The sequence below is a fragment of the Phycodurus eques genome, chromosome 14, assembly GCF_024500275.1.
Source record: "Phycodurus eques isolate BA_2022a chromosome 14, UOR_Pequ_1.1, whole genome shotgun sequence".
NCBI classification, from domain to species: Eukaryota; Metazoa; Chordata; class Actinopteri; order Syngnathiformes; family Syngnathidae; genus Phycodurus; species Phycodurus eques.
This window is the reverse complement of record NC_084538.1, coordinates 9,945,903-9,965,690: the sequence shown is the minus strand read 5'-3', so window position 1 is coordinate 9,965,690 and position 19,788 is coordinate 9,945,903. Positions and strand designations below refer to the sequence as shown.

General features: G+C 42.0%; 2 protein-coding genes across 2 annotated transcripts; one reads left to right on the top strand and one right to left on the bottom strand.

Moving 5' to 3' along the window:
- Positions 1-33: 33 nt before the first annotated feature.
- rpusd2 (RNA pseudouridine synthase domain containing 2) lies at positions 34-5,748 on the top strand. The gene is made up of 3 exons (XM_061696766.1): positions 34-1,670; positions 3,143-3,439; positions 3,520-5,748. Exons 1-3 carry the CDS (start codon positions 900-902, stop codon positions 4,276-4,278), a joined length of 1,827 nt encoding a protein of 608 aa, XP_061552750.1. The 5' UTR covers positions 34-899; the 3' UTR covers positions 4,279-5,748.
- Positions 5,749-7,275: 1,527 nt separating this feature from the next.
- disp2 (dispatched RND transporter family member 2) lies at positions 7,276-18,552 on the bottom strand. Its single transcript, XM_061696492.1, has 9 exons — positions 18,354-18,552; positions 15,165-15,309; positions 14,286-14,539; positions 13,816-13,939; positions 12,410-12,525; positions 12,104-12,198; positions 11,097-11,194; positions 10,737-10,895; positions 7,276-10,622 (listed from the first exon to the last, which is right to left on the bottom strand). Exons 1-9 carry the CDS (start codon positions 18,446-18,448, stop codon positions 7,353-7,355), a joined length of 4,356 nt encoding a protein of 1,451 aa, XP_061552476.1. The 5' UTR covers positions 18,449-18,552; the 3' UTR covers positions 7,276-7,352.
- Positions 18,553-19,788: the final 1,236 nt, after the last annotated feature.

Here is a 19,788-nt window from a genome sequence, read left to right as displayed (position 1 = left end):
TAGTTGGGTTTTCAAAGGCGTTTGAAAATATTGATATTATATCAGTATGATATATTATGTAAAACGTTTTGTGTTATAAGCTACAAATGGACAAACTAAATACGATACTGCTCATGAAAAGAAGGGAAAATTGGGACCTTTTTGTTACTACTCAATATAATTCAACCCAAACTGGGCCTGAATATTTTATATCCCTCAAATTGAAATAAGATGTGTAAAATTAAATCATTAACTATTACTACACAATATATTTGTGGCTTTGAGTGTGAATTCTGTGCGGTGAAACTTATTTTTTTTTCAAGAAATTTTAAGATGTACTGATGAATTTGTAAGATCGGCTTGGATGTACTGCAAAACTATTAATAATATAGCAATCATATATTGTCATTTATGGTATTTATACATTGATATTTTGCTAAATTACATAGTCGTGATTCTCGGCACCAGTGTGAAGTGTGCACCAGTACCAGTGGTAGTACACGAAAGAACCACTGAATTAAAAATACAAATCAAATGTACACTTCAAACAGCCAATACAATCAAACATTGGCATGAAGTTGTTGTTTTTTGTTTTTTTTTGCATGTGCAATACATTTTAATTGAATCATATTGAAGTTGTTTTTTGTATTTAAGTACAGTGTTAATGGTCAAACTGTGCATAATGTCACAGCGATTTACAATAAATTATATAGTAAATACGTTGTAGGAATAAAACCTCGGCATTGTTTTTATGAACATTTAGGCCTACTGCGTTACTCTATAGTGTTTCAATGTTGGTCATTATGGTGGTGCTTGGAGAGCTATGTATTTGTTGAGGTCGAACTTGGTGTAAAAAGTTTGAGAACCACTTATATACAGTATTACACACATGTACTATATAGTTCTAATTTGGGAAATGAATGGAACGCTGCTATAACTATAAACTACACGTTTATTGGGACTACATAATGACGTCACATAAGTGCGTCTGCTGTTTGAAAAGGACCTCAGCGATGCACGCGGGTTGGACGGTCGTAGGTTTAGGCAAATTAACTCCACATTTGTCATTTTTACTTCGCGTTGAAGCAACAAGACGTTTAGTGAACAAAACTTTATACGTTCTGTACAGTTCTGTGCTATGTAATTTCCGTAAAAGCGCTCTTTCATGTCGTAATAGCCATTCAGGTGACAAATTGTTACCCGGTGACTGGCCACGGAAGAAACGGCAACTTAACGTCATAATTCGTAGTGTGTACTCCATGGAGCAGGTGGAAGAAGGCAGCCCGGTGTCTGCGGGGGGAATCGCGGTGGAAGACTCCAAAGTAGCCGGCAAACGTAAAAGCGACGAGGCGAGCGGCGGGGGCAAAAGGCGGAGAGGAGCCCGAGGAAAGAAGCTCCGTCCCGGGGAGAGATACGTGCCTCCTCCGCAGAAGCGGAACCCGGGTGTCAGTTTCAGCCGGGAGCATTTCGAGGAGACCTCGTACTACTTCGAGGACGGCCTGCGCAAAGTGCACCCGTATTACTTTGACTTCAAGACCTACTGCAAAGGTCGCTGGGTAGGGAAGAGCCTTTTGGAAGTGTTTGAGAGTGAGTTCCGAGCAGAGTCCATAGAGTATTACCAGAGCGCTGTCAAAGAGGGTCGCATCCGCTTGAATGAGACCCCCGTGGAGGACCTGTCTGTAGTACTAAAGGTCAGTGCCGTGATGAGCCCAAATCATCATGCCATTTTGTCACCACAACAGCACGCAATTATATACTACTTCATATGTATATATTTTATACTGCATTTACATATTTAGTATATTTCAAAGTCAATCTTTATTTATCAAAACAAATTTGATTTAAAAGTGCATTGAACCTTTATAAGAAAACTAAGGGGCTACTCAAAATATTTGCACCTTCAAAACCAATCGATAGTACGTTTTCAGTTATTCTATATTATTCTATGTTATTCTATCTATCGGAATAATCAAGTTTAAGGACAAAATATATTTTTGCTTGGTTAAAGAGCAATTATAACTTCACAAGATAAAATTGGGCATTTCAGTTAGTAATGAAAGACCAATCACTTAACTCTTTTAGATAATCAACAGTATTTTTCTTCAATTCACATTGTGCATATAGCAGGAACTGAATTTTCTTGTCTACAAACATTTCTCGTGAGGCAATTTCAAACAAATATAAGTCAGCATTTCTTTTGAGAATAAAAAAAAAAAACATACGACAATTCAAAAAAAAAGGAACACAAGTTTGTCATCTTGCTATAAAGGCACAATTCTGTCCAACTGTGGAATGTCAGTAGGAACACTAGGAGGCACTGGGTAAAAACCAAGTCTTTTTACATATTGTCAAGTCGAGTCTAAAGTCATCAAATTCATGACTCGAGTCCAAGTCATGTGACTTGAGTCCACACTTCTGGCAATTATAATCATGCTAGTCAGTCTTTTCCTACCCACTCCTCGCCCTCCCTTTGTTATGACGTCAATGATACGTGTAAGAAGGATTGTAAGTGGTGTAGTTTATTCGCTATCAAGGAGGCCCTGATTAGCGACCGACAACGCGTTGACACGCAATGAGAACTTTCGTGTTTCCCCGCAATAGCCTCCGTGTGCAAATGAGTGCAGTGACGGGAGCCGTGACCATCTCATTGGCTATTGTCCCACCATGCCAAGTTTAAAAATAATACTTCAAATTAAATCAGAGGTATTAGATGGGGTCAGAAAGGGATAATTTTTCAAAATACAATTTTAATATTCTACTGTCAGGTCATGGAGACAATTTTAACATATGACTAAAGTCTTGTTGTCTTTTTTAAACTGCAAACTCCAGCTTTAAGTCAGAATTACAGTAAATATTTTAAAAACATCTTTAGAAATTCAATTGAAACTGAGCGTGTCCTTGTGCCACACAAAGCAGCTGCGCAAACTAGTTCATTGTTCTCCGTTTGTAAGCTCAAAATCTTGCATGTCAAGAAATGCCCTGTACAGGTTTCTGTGCAACTTTAGATGTTTGTTTTACCCCCAGATGTAGTGGAATTAGAAATTGTTTGACCTGAGTAGTGCTTGACTTCTATCATTCCACTGTAATATTTAAAAGTTGAAAGTAGGGAGTAATTCTTTCACATTCAAGTTTAGCTGAGGCCTCCATTGTGTCCCTGACGCAGAACAATGACCACATGAAGAATACCGTTCACCGTCATGAGCCCCCTGTAGTTGGCAAGCCCCTGGAGGTCCTGGTGGATGACGGTGAAGTCCTTGTGGTTGACAAGCCCGCCTCCATACCGGTCCACCCGTGCGGCCGTTTCCGACACAACACAGTGATTTTCATCCTCGGCAAAGAGCGCGGCATTTCGGAGCTGCACACGGTCCACAGATTGGACCGACTCACCTCGGGAGTGCTGCTCTTTGCTAGGACTCTGGAGGTCTCGAAGAAACTGGATCAGCTAGTGAGAGACAGGAAGGTAGGTTCTTTGTTTCTTGCTTGTTCCACGCCCCTCATGCATGAGAGAGCATTTAAGATCTTACATTTTTTTTCTAACAGCTTGAAAAGGAGTACGTGTGCCGAGTGGAAGGTGAGTTTCCAGATGGTGAGTTGGTCTGCGAGGAGCCCATCCTGGTGGTGTCCTTTAAAATCGGGCTCTGCCGCGTCGACCCGAAGGGGAAGGAGTGTCGGACGGTATTCCAAAGACTTAGCTTTAATGGCAAGAACAGCGTGGTGCGCTGTTTGCCCCTTACTGGCCGCACCCATCAGATCAGGGTGCACCTCCAGTACCTAGGCTTCCCCATCCTCAACGATCCAATCTACGGCGCCTCCGCCTGGGGTCCTCACAAGGGTAAGGGGGGTTTAGTGGGAAAGAGTGACGAGGAGCTCCTCAAAGCTCTGGTGGAGGAACATCAGGGCCAGCAGAACCTCCACCTGCTGGATGTATCTGACAACGGGAGCATGTTATCGCAAGATGGACGGAAGGATAATAAACTGGAAGATGGATCTTGTAAAGCTGAGAAGAGTGGAGAAATTATACTACAGGCCACCGCAAAGGAGGCGGAAAGTTCTTCAGACGTTAAGAGTGACAAAACCTTACCCAAAGAATCTCAAGACCCTCTTCCGGATAAATCACATAAAGCCCGAATGCAGACGCCAGCAGACCCCCTGTGTAGTGAGTGCAAACTTGTAAGAGCTGACCCTACTGAAAAAGAACTCATCATGTACCTACACGCCTTGCGCTACAAAGGACCAGACTTTGAATATTCTACACAGTTACCTGACTGGGCTAAAGATGATTGGTTGGAAATAGACTGACACAAGATCAATACGTAAGGTGTCTTTAAAATTGCTTTCCACATTAAACTGATTTATCAGTGATAAATATATATAATTTTTTTTTTGGGGGGGGGGTGACTAGGGAGAAAATATGGAAACGTACATTGCTTTTACAAGAATTATAGTTGTATGTGATGCCATCCTTTCAGATAGTCTTGCTGTCCTTTAACAACCATATTTGTTCCTATTTTCTTTTTAATGGAATTATTTTCTTTGCAAAAGTAAATGCATACAAGTCATAACACATAATGCAATTAAACTGTTTTACAGCAGTATTTTAAAAGAACACCTTCTAAACAACGATTTTTAGACAGCTGCGTAAATACTACCAGGTGCCTTTGAGACAGTCCCATTTCACATTTAAAAAAAACAAAACAAATAATAATAAGTTGAGATTTTTCATTTAACTTTATATTCATTGTATATTGTAAGTAAATGTTACGTTCTTAGAAATGCATACTGGTAAAGCACCTATATTTTATTTTAATAAATTAGCAGCAAGCAGACAATGTACACGCAAACAGAAAAGTATGTTAGCTTGCTGGCAGGGTTGACACTTTCATGTAGTGTTAGCATTTAATGAGCACAATGGTGGACCTACACTTAGCAAGAGACTTATCATTGTACTGGTATGTGTGGAAATGTGTGCCACTTATAATAAGACTTTAGAGTTGCATTATTCTGCTACATTTTCATGATAACTGGGTGAGTCCTATGAGGGCACCAAAGGCACTTTATAGTGATATTGACGCAACTTTAACACCAGAAATGTTTCGGGCGTCTTTTGTGGAATGTCTGATTGGATGCGTCTAAATGGAAATGGTTTCCTATGACAAACAAATATGATACAGGACACACAAGTCGTTCTTGTTACCAGCTTGTAACAATGTGTATCAAGATCAAATGAACTGTTCGCAATTTACATTTTGCACACCATATTTCATTTTTTTTAATGGCTAATTTAGCCACCCAGTTTTGATGAGCTAAAATATACCTCTATTTCATGTTCTTTAAAATATTGCATTCATTATCCAAGGTTGTTGACACTCGATTACTTAAAACAAGCATGCACGACCAGCTCCTGTCTTCACAGTCAGCCAGTGTCGATGCTGATTAAAAACACGGCATTAACAAGGTTTTCAGTGGTTGTTTAGCGACACACTTAACAGTACATGCTACAGAATCTTATAGTCATAATGAATCCTGAAAGTGGACTTAATCGGACAGTGGGGAGAGAATGAGTTTGTCTTTCCTTTAATGCTTTTAATTTAAGGATGCGAAATCGCAAATTAGCTTTCAACAAGATAGCAAATAAAAGTCAGTCTGCAGTAAAATGTTTAATTTCAGCTGACTGGAAAAATGTAACTAGAGTCCTGTAAACGAAGAAAGTGACCTTATTTTTTTTCTTCTCTTCAAAAGCCTGCAATAAATGATTCTACGACAAGTGTGATTAAGTCGTGAAGGCTCATTAAAGAATTGTCACGATGCAGTAGCAATGACACTTCTAATGAGACAATTTTCTGAACCTCAAACACTTTCAGTTTCATAGTCAGTACGACATCACAATAATATGAACATTCCCATTTACCATACACACACAAAAACACACACACACACAGGTACCTTTGCATATAAAAGTCAAGACATTTGGCACATTTTGTTCATGTCTTTGTTTTGTAATGAAAGACAAAATGGATATGGTTGGAGTTTGGGTATAGATGAAGCATTTATGTTCCAAATATAATTACCTCTTCAAACAGTGTTGGAATAGTCAGCAAATTACTCGTTTCGTTATCAAAACTCAAACACACTTTATGGATGCTTGATTATAACGCGCGGCACGGTGGACGACTGGTTAGAGCATCAGCCTCACAGTTCTGAGGACCCGGGTTCAATCCCCGGTCCCGCCTGTGTGGAGTTTGCATGTTCTCCCCGTGCCTGCGTAGGTTTTCTCCGGGCACTCCGGTTTCCTCCCACATCCCAAAAACATGCATTAATTGGAGACTCTAAATTGCCCGTAGGTGTGAATGGTTGTTTGTTTGTATGTGCCCTGCGATTGGCTGGCAACCAATTCAGGGTATACCCATGACAGCTGGGATGGGCTCCAGCACGCCCGCGACCATAGTAAGGAGAAGCGGCTCAGAAAATGGATGGATGGATGGATGATTATAACGCACTGAAACCCTCCCATATGTAAACTTGCAGGTAACGGCACAGGTATAGACTGCATTGATTTTCACTGTGAAACACTATATGCTTATAAATTTGGACACTACAAATAACACACACTTAACCGATGGCTTCCTCAATGGCCACAAGGGACGAACATTGTGGTCCAATAGAACCAACTCAAACTAATGCGTTAGGACCCTCACAGTTGCTTGCCAGTTTGAATCAGTCTCAAAGTTTTGACAGTTTTGTCCCAATTTTGACAAGCTAGACAGATCGTTAACCTTAAAATATAAAAAGTGTTACAATATCTAGATGTGAATACATTTGTTGATTTTGCTGCGCAGGAGCGCTCTCCATTGACCAAAGGTGTCACTACAAGTGTAAAATGTTCTGCTTCTTTACTTCAACCGTCCTTAAATTTGACAGTCAGTATCTTTAGCGTACATTGTCTATGATGGTTTGGTTTGTCTCAATGTTCCCTCTGATGCGTTCTCTGATATTGTTTTGTAGGTTGTTTAGTGAAATTCTGATGACTTCTGATGTCAGGTCCCGACTTAGTGCATGTTTTATGAGCATTAATTTAGGAAGACAGTCACTATTGTTCTATTTAAATGTAATTTGAGGTAAAATCTTTGCATCCTGTGAGAGTTGTAGGTTTAAGAGGCCAGTGGTACAGTGTGCAGGTGCAGACCAATGGTTTTGCAGTACTTGATCACACTTAAGGTAATCAGTTGTCCTACTGATTGATTTGAATGTTTTCTGCAAATATTAAGGTTCATGCTTTTGTCATTAGACCAGCATGTTTTTCTTGGTCTAATGAGCTATTGTCCATATACTTGCATGAAGCCACTGATTAAGTCTATTCCTGCACAGTGTTCTGCTTAAAGCGTATCATCTCGTTGTGCATCTCTCTTGATCCAAATATCCGGAAGGTCTGGTTTACTGTTGGGTAAAATGACAATTTCCTCAGTCTGACTGCTACGACTTTTACTACATAGCTCATAAACTGTCTCTCTAAGTGAGAGACGCAGAGTGTCTCTCTTCCCGTTCAGGTGTCCCGGTTGTAACTGAGCTTCTCCATCGCTTCGATTGGCATTTGAAGGCCCCGGTTCAATGTCACTCAAACATGTTTCGTTAGAGTCATCCAAAAAGTCGCAGGAGCTCGCAGACTGCGAGGAGGGCCGAAGAAGTCTTTCCTCTGTGGTTTGCTCCTCTGTGCACAGACATGGTTGGTCAGTGGTCTCAAATGTGTGGCCCCTTACACTTTCATCCATGCTCGATGGCGATGAAATTGTTTTATTGGTCCACTGCAGCACCCTATTAGAACGATATTGGCAGGTTTTACAAAGCCTCTTGCCACTGATCATGTCATCTTTTGTCAGGTCTACAGCTCGTGTTGGGTTCTCTTTGTATGGAGATGAGGTCTGCAGAGCTGGAGGCGCTTGGCGACTACATATCTCCCCACATTCCCCGTCCAAGGATGCATCCCTCCCATAGTAATCTATCTCATCAGAGAGCACAGACGGCCTATTAGACAGCTTACTGGTACAGGTGCTGTTCTCAAAGCTGTCACTCAGTCGATAGGCCAAAGGCTGCAGCTCGTACTGCTCTGGCCCCCTGACCCCACCTCCTGTTCCCGTCTGTTTCAGCCTCTGTTCGTTTGGGTAGAGGTAGCCACCTGCGTCTTTGTCATAAGGCTTCTTCGCTCTAGCTCTTCCTAAGGCCCCATTAGTGGACAAGGGGCTCGGTTCTGCTCCTGAGCAAGATGACCGCATCTCGCCGGACGGCTCTGACAAACACGGGAGCGCAATCCTCCCACAATTTTTCTGAGGACCAAAAAAGCAGCAGAGTGACTGGAAAAAGAAGGTTGCAAATCCACATGCTACACATTTCACCAGAAACAAGAAAATTCCCAATTTCCTGAAGAGCAGGACCGTCGAAGGCAGCATGATGATCCCAGTGCAGAAAAACGCACCAGAAACTATTGCTACAGGACATCCCATCCTCTTAGTGGAATGTGCTACTCTCCCTATTTTGTCTAAATGAGGTGCAAAACAATAGGAAATGCAATAGTTGGCTACAAATTCAACCGATAACCCGGCTGCAGATGAGATGAAAAGAGCCTCGATGCCACTCAGCTGCCACTCCAGGAGAATCAGGAGTCCGACGGTGACAAACACGCTGCCACCTACAGCCACGGTTCCATATACGCTTAACGGAATATTCCAGGTGGTTAAGAGCAGAAAAACAAATGTTAGAGACACTGAAGTGCCAGCTACCACCAACATCTCTGAGCTTAAGGCTTGTTGGAGGTCAAAAAGAGACAGCTGGCTGATGAACCAGCCGTTTTCCAACCCTGGCGGTGCTCCCGATATTTCTTTGTTAAACCACTCCAGGATTTCTCTGTAGAAAACATTTGTTTGGCTGAAGTTGAAGCTGTAGCGGTATGTGGTGTTGAATGCTAGCACGAGGGCGGCAATCCGGCCATCTGGCTGGAAGTACGCGCCGCCGCCATGTGTCAAACGTCCCTTGGCGGACCTCTCTGCCAGCATCATTCTCAGGCAGTCCTCAAAAACACGAGGAGGGAAGGGAAAAGAGACATTGTTACAGCAAATAGGGAGTGTGTCATCACTCTCTGAACACCTTCTGAAAGAGACCCAGTGTAATAGCTGCTCCACAAAGCAGACATTATCTATCATTGCGTCACTGTCCTGAAGGGAAGGTGCAGAGTAAAAGCTTTGGTTTTGCACATGTCCACACAGATCCCTCAACCAAACCTGAGCACCAGGTTCACTCATTGTAAAGTCAGGATCAAGAACCAAAGAACCATTGCTTTTTGGGTTAAAGTGATTTCCGTTATCGGTCGGTTTGATGCCCCAAACAAGCATCAATGTCACAGGCCTATCCTCTCCACTCATCTGTCTCTCAAACATAAACATGTGACGATATTCAGCGTCATATCTCTCAAACGGGTGACTGGAGCGGAAAAGCTGAGCGATCGTGGTGTCTAGAGTAGGCAGCTTCATTCCGGGATCATAGCAGGACATGTACGCGCCACCCGCAGCCAGCACGGCAAAGGAGCACACCCAGATGTATCGGAACTTCACCACTCCGCAAGGCAGGATTTTGAGGAACACTAAATTGGACGTGTCAGTGAGACCTCGTCTTACTTCTCTCAGCTTCTGCCCAAATGTGAAAAGGCACCTCTTGCGTGAGCTTGCATCCCAGAATCCGTCTGGGTTTTTGGCACAACAGGGCTTCCACCCCTGTGGCGAAGCGGATGCGGAGGATGCTCCCATGTAACGTTCACGCAAGATGAAAGAGCATGGCAGCCACACGAGCGCCATGAGGGAACTGATGAATGAGGCGGTTCCAAGATAAACGGCAAAGCATCTAATAGCCGTGATGCTGCTAAGATAACCAGAGCAAAACGCTGCGCTCGAGGTCAATCCCGAAGCTGAAATCAAATAGCCCATTTCCTGCAAAACCCTGTGAACTCTCTTCTCTAGGGATGCTGAGGGCTTCTGGGACAGCTGCATATTCCAGAAGTCTGCAAAGATAAAAACTTGATTGGAGCAACTTCCCAGGAGTATAAGCGCTGCCGAAAGGTTAACCAGCGGGAAGAAAGTCAGGCGAAATGCTACTTTATAGAGGAAATAGGAAGTAAGGAGGGACCCGCTAATTGCTACCACAGATAATGCCACCATGAAGAGAGAGTGCAGATAGAGAGCCATTGTGATAAGAAGACAAATGATTGCAAGGATGGGGAACACTGAGTCTCTTGCTAGATAATACTTAAACAGTGTCTGCTTGATTCCGAGGTCCATGCCAGTGATAGTCGTATTCTTATACGTCAGATCTCTTCCCTTTAGACTGCTCATGTAGATCTCCATCATGCGTTCCCCCTTATCCACCGGTAGAAACAGAAGACTGTACTTGAGGGTCGGGATCTGATACTCTGCCGTCTGCGGGCCTAGGAAATCTTTATCAACCAGGAAGTGCAGGATTTGGAACACTATGCGGGACTGTTTGCAGCGTGATGGGACAGAAGAGCAGCTGCTATATGTGTGGCTCTGAAAACAGGTCTCCACTAGGTGTCCATCGTAGTAGTAAGGCGCACACCTCCGGAGAAGGTTGAGCGCCTCAGAGATCTGCGATGAAGAATAAAATCAACATTAAACAGCTTTCAAATTTGGCAAAAAAGAATTACTGGTACAAAGGGACCTTTTTGGATCCCAGTGTGTTGGCAAGTGTGTGTTTGCTACCTGGTGTGAGGTTAGGCCTCGGCAGCAGGAGGCATTAGTGAGGGCGGCTAAGTAATTTCCCAGGGACCAGCTGAGACAGCAGCCGCTTCTGGATGCCGCCTCAGCCTCGCCTCTCACGTGCTGCTGGCACACATCCTGGAACTGAGCCTGGGAGCGTATCTGAGGCAAACAAGGGCGGTATTTTTGAAAACGTCCCGCAACTAATTAACCAATTAAGTTTCACAGGAGCCAGTGTTCCCAAAGATTTCAACCTGGCTCGTCAAAATAAGATGATGATTGAGGAGCTAACGAAGCAAGCAGATGGCTGAAGACTAAAGGTGAACTGGAGGGATTGGTATCGTATAGTAGATCAGATCATACCCTGGATTGCTCCATCTCGCACATGGCATGGATGGCTTTTAGGCTCCAGAGACTGGCTGAGCTTTCTGAGCGGAACACCAGCTGCGCCAAATGCTGGCCTGCAAAGGGCGAGACAGATGGACGCAACATACAATATGGCAACCTGTGAATCATCCTTTTACTCTTGCATTTAAAACAATTCTGTATTGCAGGGATTCAATTAAAACAATTAAAACTATTTGCGCTAAGCCTGTAATGCTATAGAATCAAAATCAAAGATTGCAATACTCTCAGACGCAAGATGTCAAACTCAAGGCCCGGGGGCCAGATCTGGCCCGCCACGTCTTTTTATGTGGCCCGCAAAAGCAAATCATGTGCATCAAGTTCCCTGATTCTTGCTAAAATCTCGACCAAAATTTGAAATTGTCATGTTTAAGCATTTTTGTTACCAAAACCCTTTTTAAAGTAACTTGAACAGTAGTTGAATGAACTATTATCCTTGATTGCGATTTTCAAAACTATCCATCCATCCATTTATGTACATGTACTGTACTAATATGATGAGACGATGAAACAATTATATGGTTTCACAGTCATCGTGGCAGCCCTCTGAGGGAAACCGTATCTAGAAAGTGGCCCGTGACAAAAATGTTTGACACACCTGCTCTAAGACAAAAACCTGTCACCTTTGAAACGGCAGAACCGCAAAACACCCCAAAACCTCTCAATATTTTACAAATACACCCACAATGACAAAAATATTGTCACATGTGTACAATAATAATATAATGACATTGAAAATTGGTTAAGAGAGCTTAAAGAATACGTCTGGAATTGAGTGTTGGTTATTCAAGTCTGAAGCAATTTAGGCAAAATGCAAAGAACTACTTGGCTGCAAGAAGCCGAGATGCTGCTAACTCGGTCATTTTATTCTTAAGAAATGAAAAGTCATTGTTAATTAACCCCATAGTTGGCCGAGGAAATGTTGTCAAATGTCCATCGATATGTTGTGATCAAGACTGACTCACCGGGAGCGTCGCAGAGGAATGACTCTGAAGTCGAGTCAGTGGCTAGCATCCTCTTTAATCGAAGTCCAGTGGTGTTGTGGATGCCATCGCCACTGCTGAAAGCAACAAAGAGACCATCTGTCCTATTGTTTACTGCTTTACCATGTCGAGATGATTGCTGTGAAGAAGGTAATTGAACAATAGGACTAGTGCCCTAAGACTGATTCACAGTACTGAGAGGAGTTGTTACCATCATGGAAAATGTGTTTGTGTGGGGCAGAGCTTGTTGTCTTGAGAGCATGCCTTTCAGCTATATTCTTCACTGACCTTTTACTGAGCTGCTGTGGAAAAAGAGAGAATGGTTTCCCTGGGCCAGTGCTCTCCTGCAGCTTGGACAAGCTGGATTGGCGAACTCCGATATTTGTCCCTCGTGGCTTGAAGCCCTGAAGAAACAACATGCACATGAACAAAAATCCAAACAAAAAGACTGTGGATGGTCGTGCCCAAATCGAGAGCTCAATTTCTATGTAGGAGTCATCTAGCTGTTGTCAGTTAAGCTGAAATTTTATATGGATTGTCCTTAACTGACACAAAGAGCAGGACATTTAATTTTCCCAATAATTAATTTGGCTCCTGTGGGAATGCCTTACTTATTTATTTAATTCAATTCATCAAAATTACAGCGTGTAATTTGATCTCATTTTAGTGCAGCATTATGACGAATGATGGAGATGAGACTGAAGTCATTACGGGAAAAGTAATTAAAAATCAACCCGAGGTGGTCGGGAAGAGTCGTTATTTCCATTTCAAAGAGATGGGCCCAAAAGAGAGTTTAATTCTAATTTAATTGTGACTGTGTGCTTTGTTTTAAACGCAAATTGTTCCCTGGTTGTGCCTGAGAAACCTTAAGAAACTTGTCCTCGTGAGAATTTTGTTTGAAAAGCAATACACTAACTTCAGAAAGAAACAGACATTTTCCGGGTTGCAGCGGAACCGCTAAATTTGAATGACCCTAATGTCGTACAATTTGAAGCTTAACCAAAATTTCCAGGAAAGCTCGATCTGGACTTCAAATGCCTGTCATGCAGACGTCAGGAAATCTCTGTTGGCTTCGGCTTCTAAAGTGTTTTGCTGTTGCCTTTTTATTAATTTGATTTTATTGATTTATTGATTTTTTGATGCCACCATAGAAGGGTACTGTGATGGCAAAATGTGATGCCCAAAGAAATGGAAAAAAAAATGTCGACGTTGTGGAAGAAGAAAGCAATACAAAATCTCTCTCGGCACTAACGCGGCAAGAATAATAAGAGAAGAATGGAACGTACTTTACAAAGGAAGCTGTATTTAGTGATTTGTGACATCAAAGGCTGCGTATGCAATTGAATTTTGCATTAGCAAAAATTAGCAATATTTTTCTTTTTTTACACTTGTGTAACAGTGAAGAATGTTAAAATGCAAAAGTAAAACATTGCCTCGAAGTTTTATGATGGTGACAGTTTGTCTCTGTAACACATTAATTCGGCTAATTCAATTATTTCTGTTGGAAAAATTTGATTTAACATTGAATAAATCGGAGCTCGATAAGAGTTTTGTCTCTCTATACTTGAACTTGTACCACCCTAACCTGAACTCAATTGTCTTCTACTGGTCTCATTTGAACATCATTAATACACTGCTTGTCTTTTTGTATGACATACAAAAGTTCTTGAGCTCAAAATCTCAACGAGACCTACCAGCAGAGGCTCCGAGAAGTCCGGCAGCGGCCCAATGAAGAGGCCAGCCAGAGAGCATCCGAGGACTAGCAAGGCACATCCCAGGAGAACCTCTAACGGGTAGTCCACCAGCATCTGGGAGTAACTGTCAAGTGGGAAGTACAAATGAAGACCGGCAAAAGAAGAAGCTGTCAATGACAGAGTAAGTGTTTGTTTTTTATATTTGATTAGCGCAAGACACTCGCTGACTTCATTAGGCACATTGACATACCACAATTCAAGACCTGAATCAAACTGTCTTTATTTACAAAGATACTGTATTTCTGCAAATATTAGCTCAGGGCATTTATTTACCCAGTTGCCGATTGGAGGTATTTGAGAAAACAAATTTGTGAGTTAATATTAATGTTCCAGCTTTTCTATGACATTCTGCGTCATGTGAAACTGGAGTTGAAAACAAACACACAAGGGATGGGGAGATGTGTTCTTACATTCTCACAAAGCAGTAGCGTCCTCCATCCCTGTCAACGCCTTCACTGGATCCGTGCAGCCCGTCACACCTCGCCGCACGGTGCTGGTGAGACGTCTGATGGCTAGAACTACAGCTGTGGCCCACTTGGACCGTCACACCTTGCTCGGCGTGAGGGCCGCCGGTGCTGTTCTGCCCGCAGCACGCGTTTGCCTTGTGAGCACTGTAGGGGCTGCAGTGGGGGCATTTATGGAGCTGAGCTTGATCCTGGGGAACCTAAATGCAGGGTTTGGATGCATAGGACCGGTGTAATCGGTATCATCATATGCACCAATATGCTGATAACATTAGGTACACCTGCATGGTACTTTTGGCGCTGGTCTGAAGCTGGAGTTACTGTTGACAGACCAAGCCCCTCACTCCATAAGTGTGACTGACTTTAAAATTCTCATTCAAGCCCAGCTCTTTGTATTCCAGAACTATATTATGGAGCATTAGCTTGTGACGCTGTTATTAGAATTGACCGTTTCAAAATTGACAGGCCGTGAGTGTGATTAACTTTAAATGTCTCACACAAGCACACCTCATTTGTATGGGGGGGGGCGGAAATGTACCATAGAATTTTACGAGATGGTAGTGCTTTTATGAAACTGATTGATTTGAAACATCTCACTCAAGTCCAAAACTCTTTTGGACCATAGAATTTCACCTGATGGTGGCAAAATAACAAATTTCACTGCCCAAGCGCCTTCATACATGAGCCAGTCTTGAAATTTCTCATACAAGCCAATCTTATTGTCCACTACAAAAATAAATCCTTGGGACCATAGAATTTTACCAGTTGGCTCAGTAAGCTCATGCATGCACGATTGTAGTGTATATCCTAAAATTTTATACATACTTGGTGATAAAGCTGACTGGACGAAGCGCGTCCGCCGAGGCCGCTGCAGCTGTCACACAGCTCCCGCTCGGCTTGGATGGCATTCAGATTGGTCTGTTCCGGATACACGCTGTCGGGAGGGCACAGCGACAGCACCGGGATCCCACTGTGGAGGACAAGTCACGGGACGAATGAAAAAAGGGAAAACATTTCCAAATCTTAACTACTTTATTCCTGGCTTGCTTTGACCTCGTATATTCCCCCCATAATTATGAGCCGAACTAATGCGGGATAGCTCTGGGTGCCACAATGTGAAAAGTGGAAGCAATCAACTAAAGAAGAAAGTAGAAAAATGGGAGGTAAAAGCTTGAGTAGATGTTTGTCATGCAGTGTCAAATGTAGTGCTATATTGATATACAGTACTTCACATCCTTGTGTATCCATGGAGCTGAAGCTTTTATGGATGGCAACAATGATTGCTTGGGCTGTCTCTCCTCCATCGATCTAACGACTGAACACAAACACCACCAGGCTGCAGGACTGTTTATTTTCTTATTGCTCATACTGTATAGAGAGAGAGGCCGGGATCTAAGACTGCCCTGCAAAAAAAAAAAAAACTTTACCAAAAATAGTTGTATTTCTAGTCAAAAATGATCTGATTACACATAAAATAGGATTCATCATATGGAAAGCAACTTTTCACTTTCACATTTTTAATGCTCTTTCTGAAATACCCTAAAATACCACAAGATGGTGCCAAAGCCCTGGTTTATAGGAAAGCAGTAATTGGTGTCAAGGAAGTATGTTGAAGTGACGCATCTCGACTTAGAGATCCTTTTATTTTGGGGAGGAGCTAAATTTAGCATGAGTTGTTAGTGGAGGTTACGGGGAGTATTTGCGTGTGTAAGTCTTTACTTTATTGAGTGGCTATTAATAACATTCACTGCCATTGACGGCTTTAGAAGTCAAGTATCCATGTTAACTGGGAAGGCTGGCAGTGAATGAGTAAATTAAAATGCCTTTTTTAATTTGTCTTGTTTTTTTTAAAGTAAAATCATCTTTTAAGCCATTTATTTTTAAGAGTAATGTTGTCAGAAGATGGGTTTGAAATGATGTTTGCTGCCTGTGTAACACATGCTTGTTTTTCCACAGTGGACTAGATGTGACCGCACTTCCCTGTCTTGTCACTATGGCGACGCAATAAATCAACATAGGCAAATGAGCTCACAGTGTTTAATGTGCGTCTCCTAATAAGGGACAGGGATTGAGGAGTGTGCCGTAGCAGTGGTTTTAGTTGTTATTACATTAACCTGTAACATGGTACAAACGAATAAAATAAGTCTGTTGTCTCCACCTAGCCACTGCATTACTAAATCAGTGTTAGATGCTTACTAACTGGCATCTTATTTTTGCTGTTATGCAAAGATGTAGTAATGAGCACACGCGCGTACGAGGCGAGCAATTTGCGCAACTCATCAATATTTCAGCCGACGAGTACAAAAATAATCCATGGCGGTGTCAGCCAGTTTTCACCCTGTGCTACGAATGTAAATTCTTATTGCACCCTGACACCAAGCGAGCCCAATTCCACATCAAAACAAGCTGGAATACACAATAAAACAAAGTTTTACAGTTTTAACAGTTCTGATTTGTTAGGTACACCATTCCCAGATGTTGCAAATTTGTGTGTTTGATCAGAACGGAATAGTTTTGCAACAGCTTTCGCCACACTGCAGTTTTGCAAGCCTTCTAAGATTGTATATCAGACGTTATCAGGGAAGATACATGTGGCATTTGTCTGCATTTATGTTTGTATTACAGTAAAGCAGAAAATAGTTTATTTGATGGTAAATCACCAAATGCATGGCCTTTCTTCCATTATTCTTTCCATTTATTATTATTATTTATTTTTTTTATACCATTTGTCCTGTTCAGAGTTGTTGGGAGCTGGGGCCTATCCCAGCTGACTTCAGGCCAAAGGGAGACTACAATTCTTAAATTCAGTGATTCCCAACCCCAGTGCCTTAAGAGATCATTAAATGTGCCACAGGAAATGATTTCATTTCACTTCATTGGTCCGAAAATTATTTACTACTATTAATGTCTTTATTATTTATTAGCGACACATAATGACAGGCTCAACAATTAAATGCTCTTCCACGAGATGGCAGAAGTTACAATTAACCTGTTGTCGTTTCACGCTGAGAGATTTTTTGGGGAATAAATAGAAATAAGGTTATTATTAGGGTTAGGTCCCCGCAATAGGTGAAATCTATGAAGTCGTGACCACATTTTTTGGCATTATTTATGCATATTTTAAAGCTCTATGAACCTCCCCAGTCTCTTAATAATCTTCCCCGCACGCCAAATAACCTCTACAATACGCCTTTTAAACTCTTAAACAAAATAAGTAATGCACAGGTGTACTGTACACTATGGACATTTTATTCCTTGTAGTATGTTTGAATGAATTTGTCTTTTGCCATTGTAGTTTTGTTTTAGGCTAAGAAGCTGCAAAAAAAATATGATAGCATACCCTAAATATCCCGTGATATAGCGAATTAAGATCAATATCCGTAAGTAGTGAACCGCGATATGGCAAGTGAACATCGAATACGCATAACTGAGTCACTGATGATGTAGTGGTTCACGTCTGTGCAGACAGTGTGGGTTCAGTTCCCATTTAGTGAAATGGTTGTCTGTCTCCATAGGTGCACTGATATTGATGGGCGACCAGTCCGGGGTGTATCCCATCTCTCAGACGAAGTCAGCTGGTATTGGCTCCAGCTCCCATGAACTGGATTAGCGGTATAGAAAATGGAAGGCTGCGTAACTGACTTTGTCACATGCATAATTTGTGAGGTGTTGTATTGGACCCTATTGGATTAACAGCACAACATCAGAGGTGTTCCTAATAATTCGGTTGAGAGGGGCGGAATATTGTGCAGTTGTACACCAGTGCAAAAAAAAAAAAAAAAAAATAATTAATAATAACATTAAAAATACGGTTTTTGAAATGCGCCTTCATTCAGATGATGAGTAGTATTTTTGTAAAGGCAAAATGTGTTCTCTCTGTTGGATGAATGTGTAGGTGTACCTAATGAAGTGTCCAGCGTGGTAAAACAATAGAAGCGGTCGGCAGCCTACTTGAATTGTTCACAGCAAGCTGATTTCTTGAAATAATGAAGCAATTACTCCACACGAACCCACCTACGATAAGCATCCAGGGTGTCTCTTTCTTCTGGAGACGAATCCTCCATCACTATGGCATCCGTGCTGTCCCCTGTGGTCGAGCCAGCGTCCATCTCCTGCTCGGTTACGTTTGCCGATTACAACTCAAATATGTGGCTCGATGTGATCAAGGTTTTAGCAAATAACCACCAGTCCCCATCTGCTCCGGACGCGAGCCTTGTTTCTGGGGATACCGCGGAGCACCACCGGGGCGCTGCGGGTTAATCTGCCCCGAGTGGAGCTCCGATTGGCGGATCCGCGGTGATGCTGACGACGCCGCTTGGTTGCGCCCAACCCGCCCGAACTGGACCGCCTATGACGGATGCAAACGGATACGGGAGTGCACGGCTCCGCTGCTTGCGTGCTGAATTACGATCAGCTCCAGTACATTACCCGAATTTGCATGACGTCACGTAAACCACACCATTAGGTAAACCTGCACAATACATGTCAACGATTGTGCCTTTCCCTCACAGTTGAATGTGATTCAACGGATTCATATAACATATGAATCATATGAATCAACATAAGTTATATATAACTTGCTTAGTTTACATTTGCCATTGTTAAAAAAATAAATAAAAAAAATGGATTGTCCAGTGCTGCCATGAAGTGAAACCATTTAACAATTGGTTTATTATTGTGTTCTTTGTATTGCATCATGGTGATAAGTGTTAATCAAAATATCCGATACATGATGTGGGGGGTCAAAAACTCAAAATTTTCATTGCGGGCCACATCAGCGTGATGACTGTGGAATCATATAAATGTAGATTGCCCTCCACCTTATATGTACAATTGTCCCTGCATTTCGTTTTAAAGCCGAAAGGGACTACTTCTTCTAGATACATCTTAAACAACGAATTGAATTTAAAATCAGGAATCTTGAAAAATATTGACAACCAAATATAAGTGTGATTGTTCAAATTACGTTACGAAGGGATTTGGCGGAAAGAAATGCTTGTCATGTGTAAAGTGAGAAAGTGTAGAAAATTGCACCATTTTTTGGTCTGATTTTCTGCCAAAATGAAAAGAACAAATCCATTTAGCAAGAAACATAACTTTTTTTTTTTTTGCTTTAGTTGGGCCACAAAAAAATGATGTATCAGGCCCCCTGGCCTTAAGTTTGACGTGATGTACAGCTCTCAGTACAATTACAACCACTAATACAAAGAATATAAACGGTATAAAGAACACATTTTAAATAATGAAAGTTCAAGACAAAAATATGTACAGTACATGATGTGCAGAGATGCAGACCGGTTGCAGAGGTATTGCACGGTGTTAACATTTAAGTGAGCAGTAGGAAAAAAAAATAATAATAATAATTCACAGTACAGTTCACAGATTGTGATGGGGATTGGCATTCGACGGGTGGAGTTTATCTCGTTGTTCTGCCGCAGCGTCTGCTAGG

Excerpts from the sequence above, each read along its gene's own strand:
- rpusd2 (XM_061696766.1), top strand. The coding sequence starts at position 900 with ATGGAACGCTGCTATAACTATAAACTACACGTTTATTGGGACTACATA. Across the intron at positions 1,671-3,142 it reads ACCTGTCTGTAGTACTAAAG|AACAATGACCACATGAAGAA; the intron begins GTCAGTGCCGTG and ends TCCCTGACGCAG. Across the intron at positions 3,440-3,519 it reads AGCTAGTGAGAGACAGGAAG|CTTGAAAAGGAGTACGTGTG; the intron begins GTAGGTTCTTTG and ends TTTTTCTAACAG.
- disp2 (XM_061696492.1), bottom strand. The coding sequence starts at position 18,448 with ATGGACGCTGGCTCGACCACAGGGGACAGCACGGATGCCATAGTGATG. Across the intron at positions 14,540-15,164 it reads CCAGTCAGCTTTATCACCAA|GTTCCCCAGGATCAAGCTCA; the intron begins GTATGTATAAAA and ends CCCTGCATTTAG. Across the intron at positions 11,195-12,103 it reads ATTCCTCTGCGACGCTCCCG|GCCAGCATTTGGCGCAGCTG; the intron begins GTGAGTCAGTCT and ends CGCCCTTTGCAG.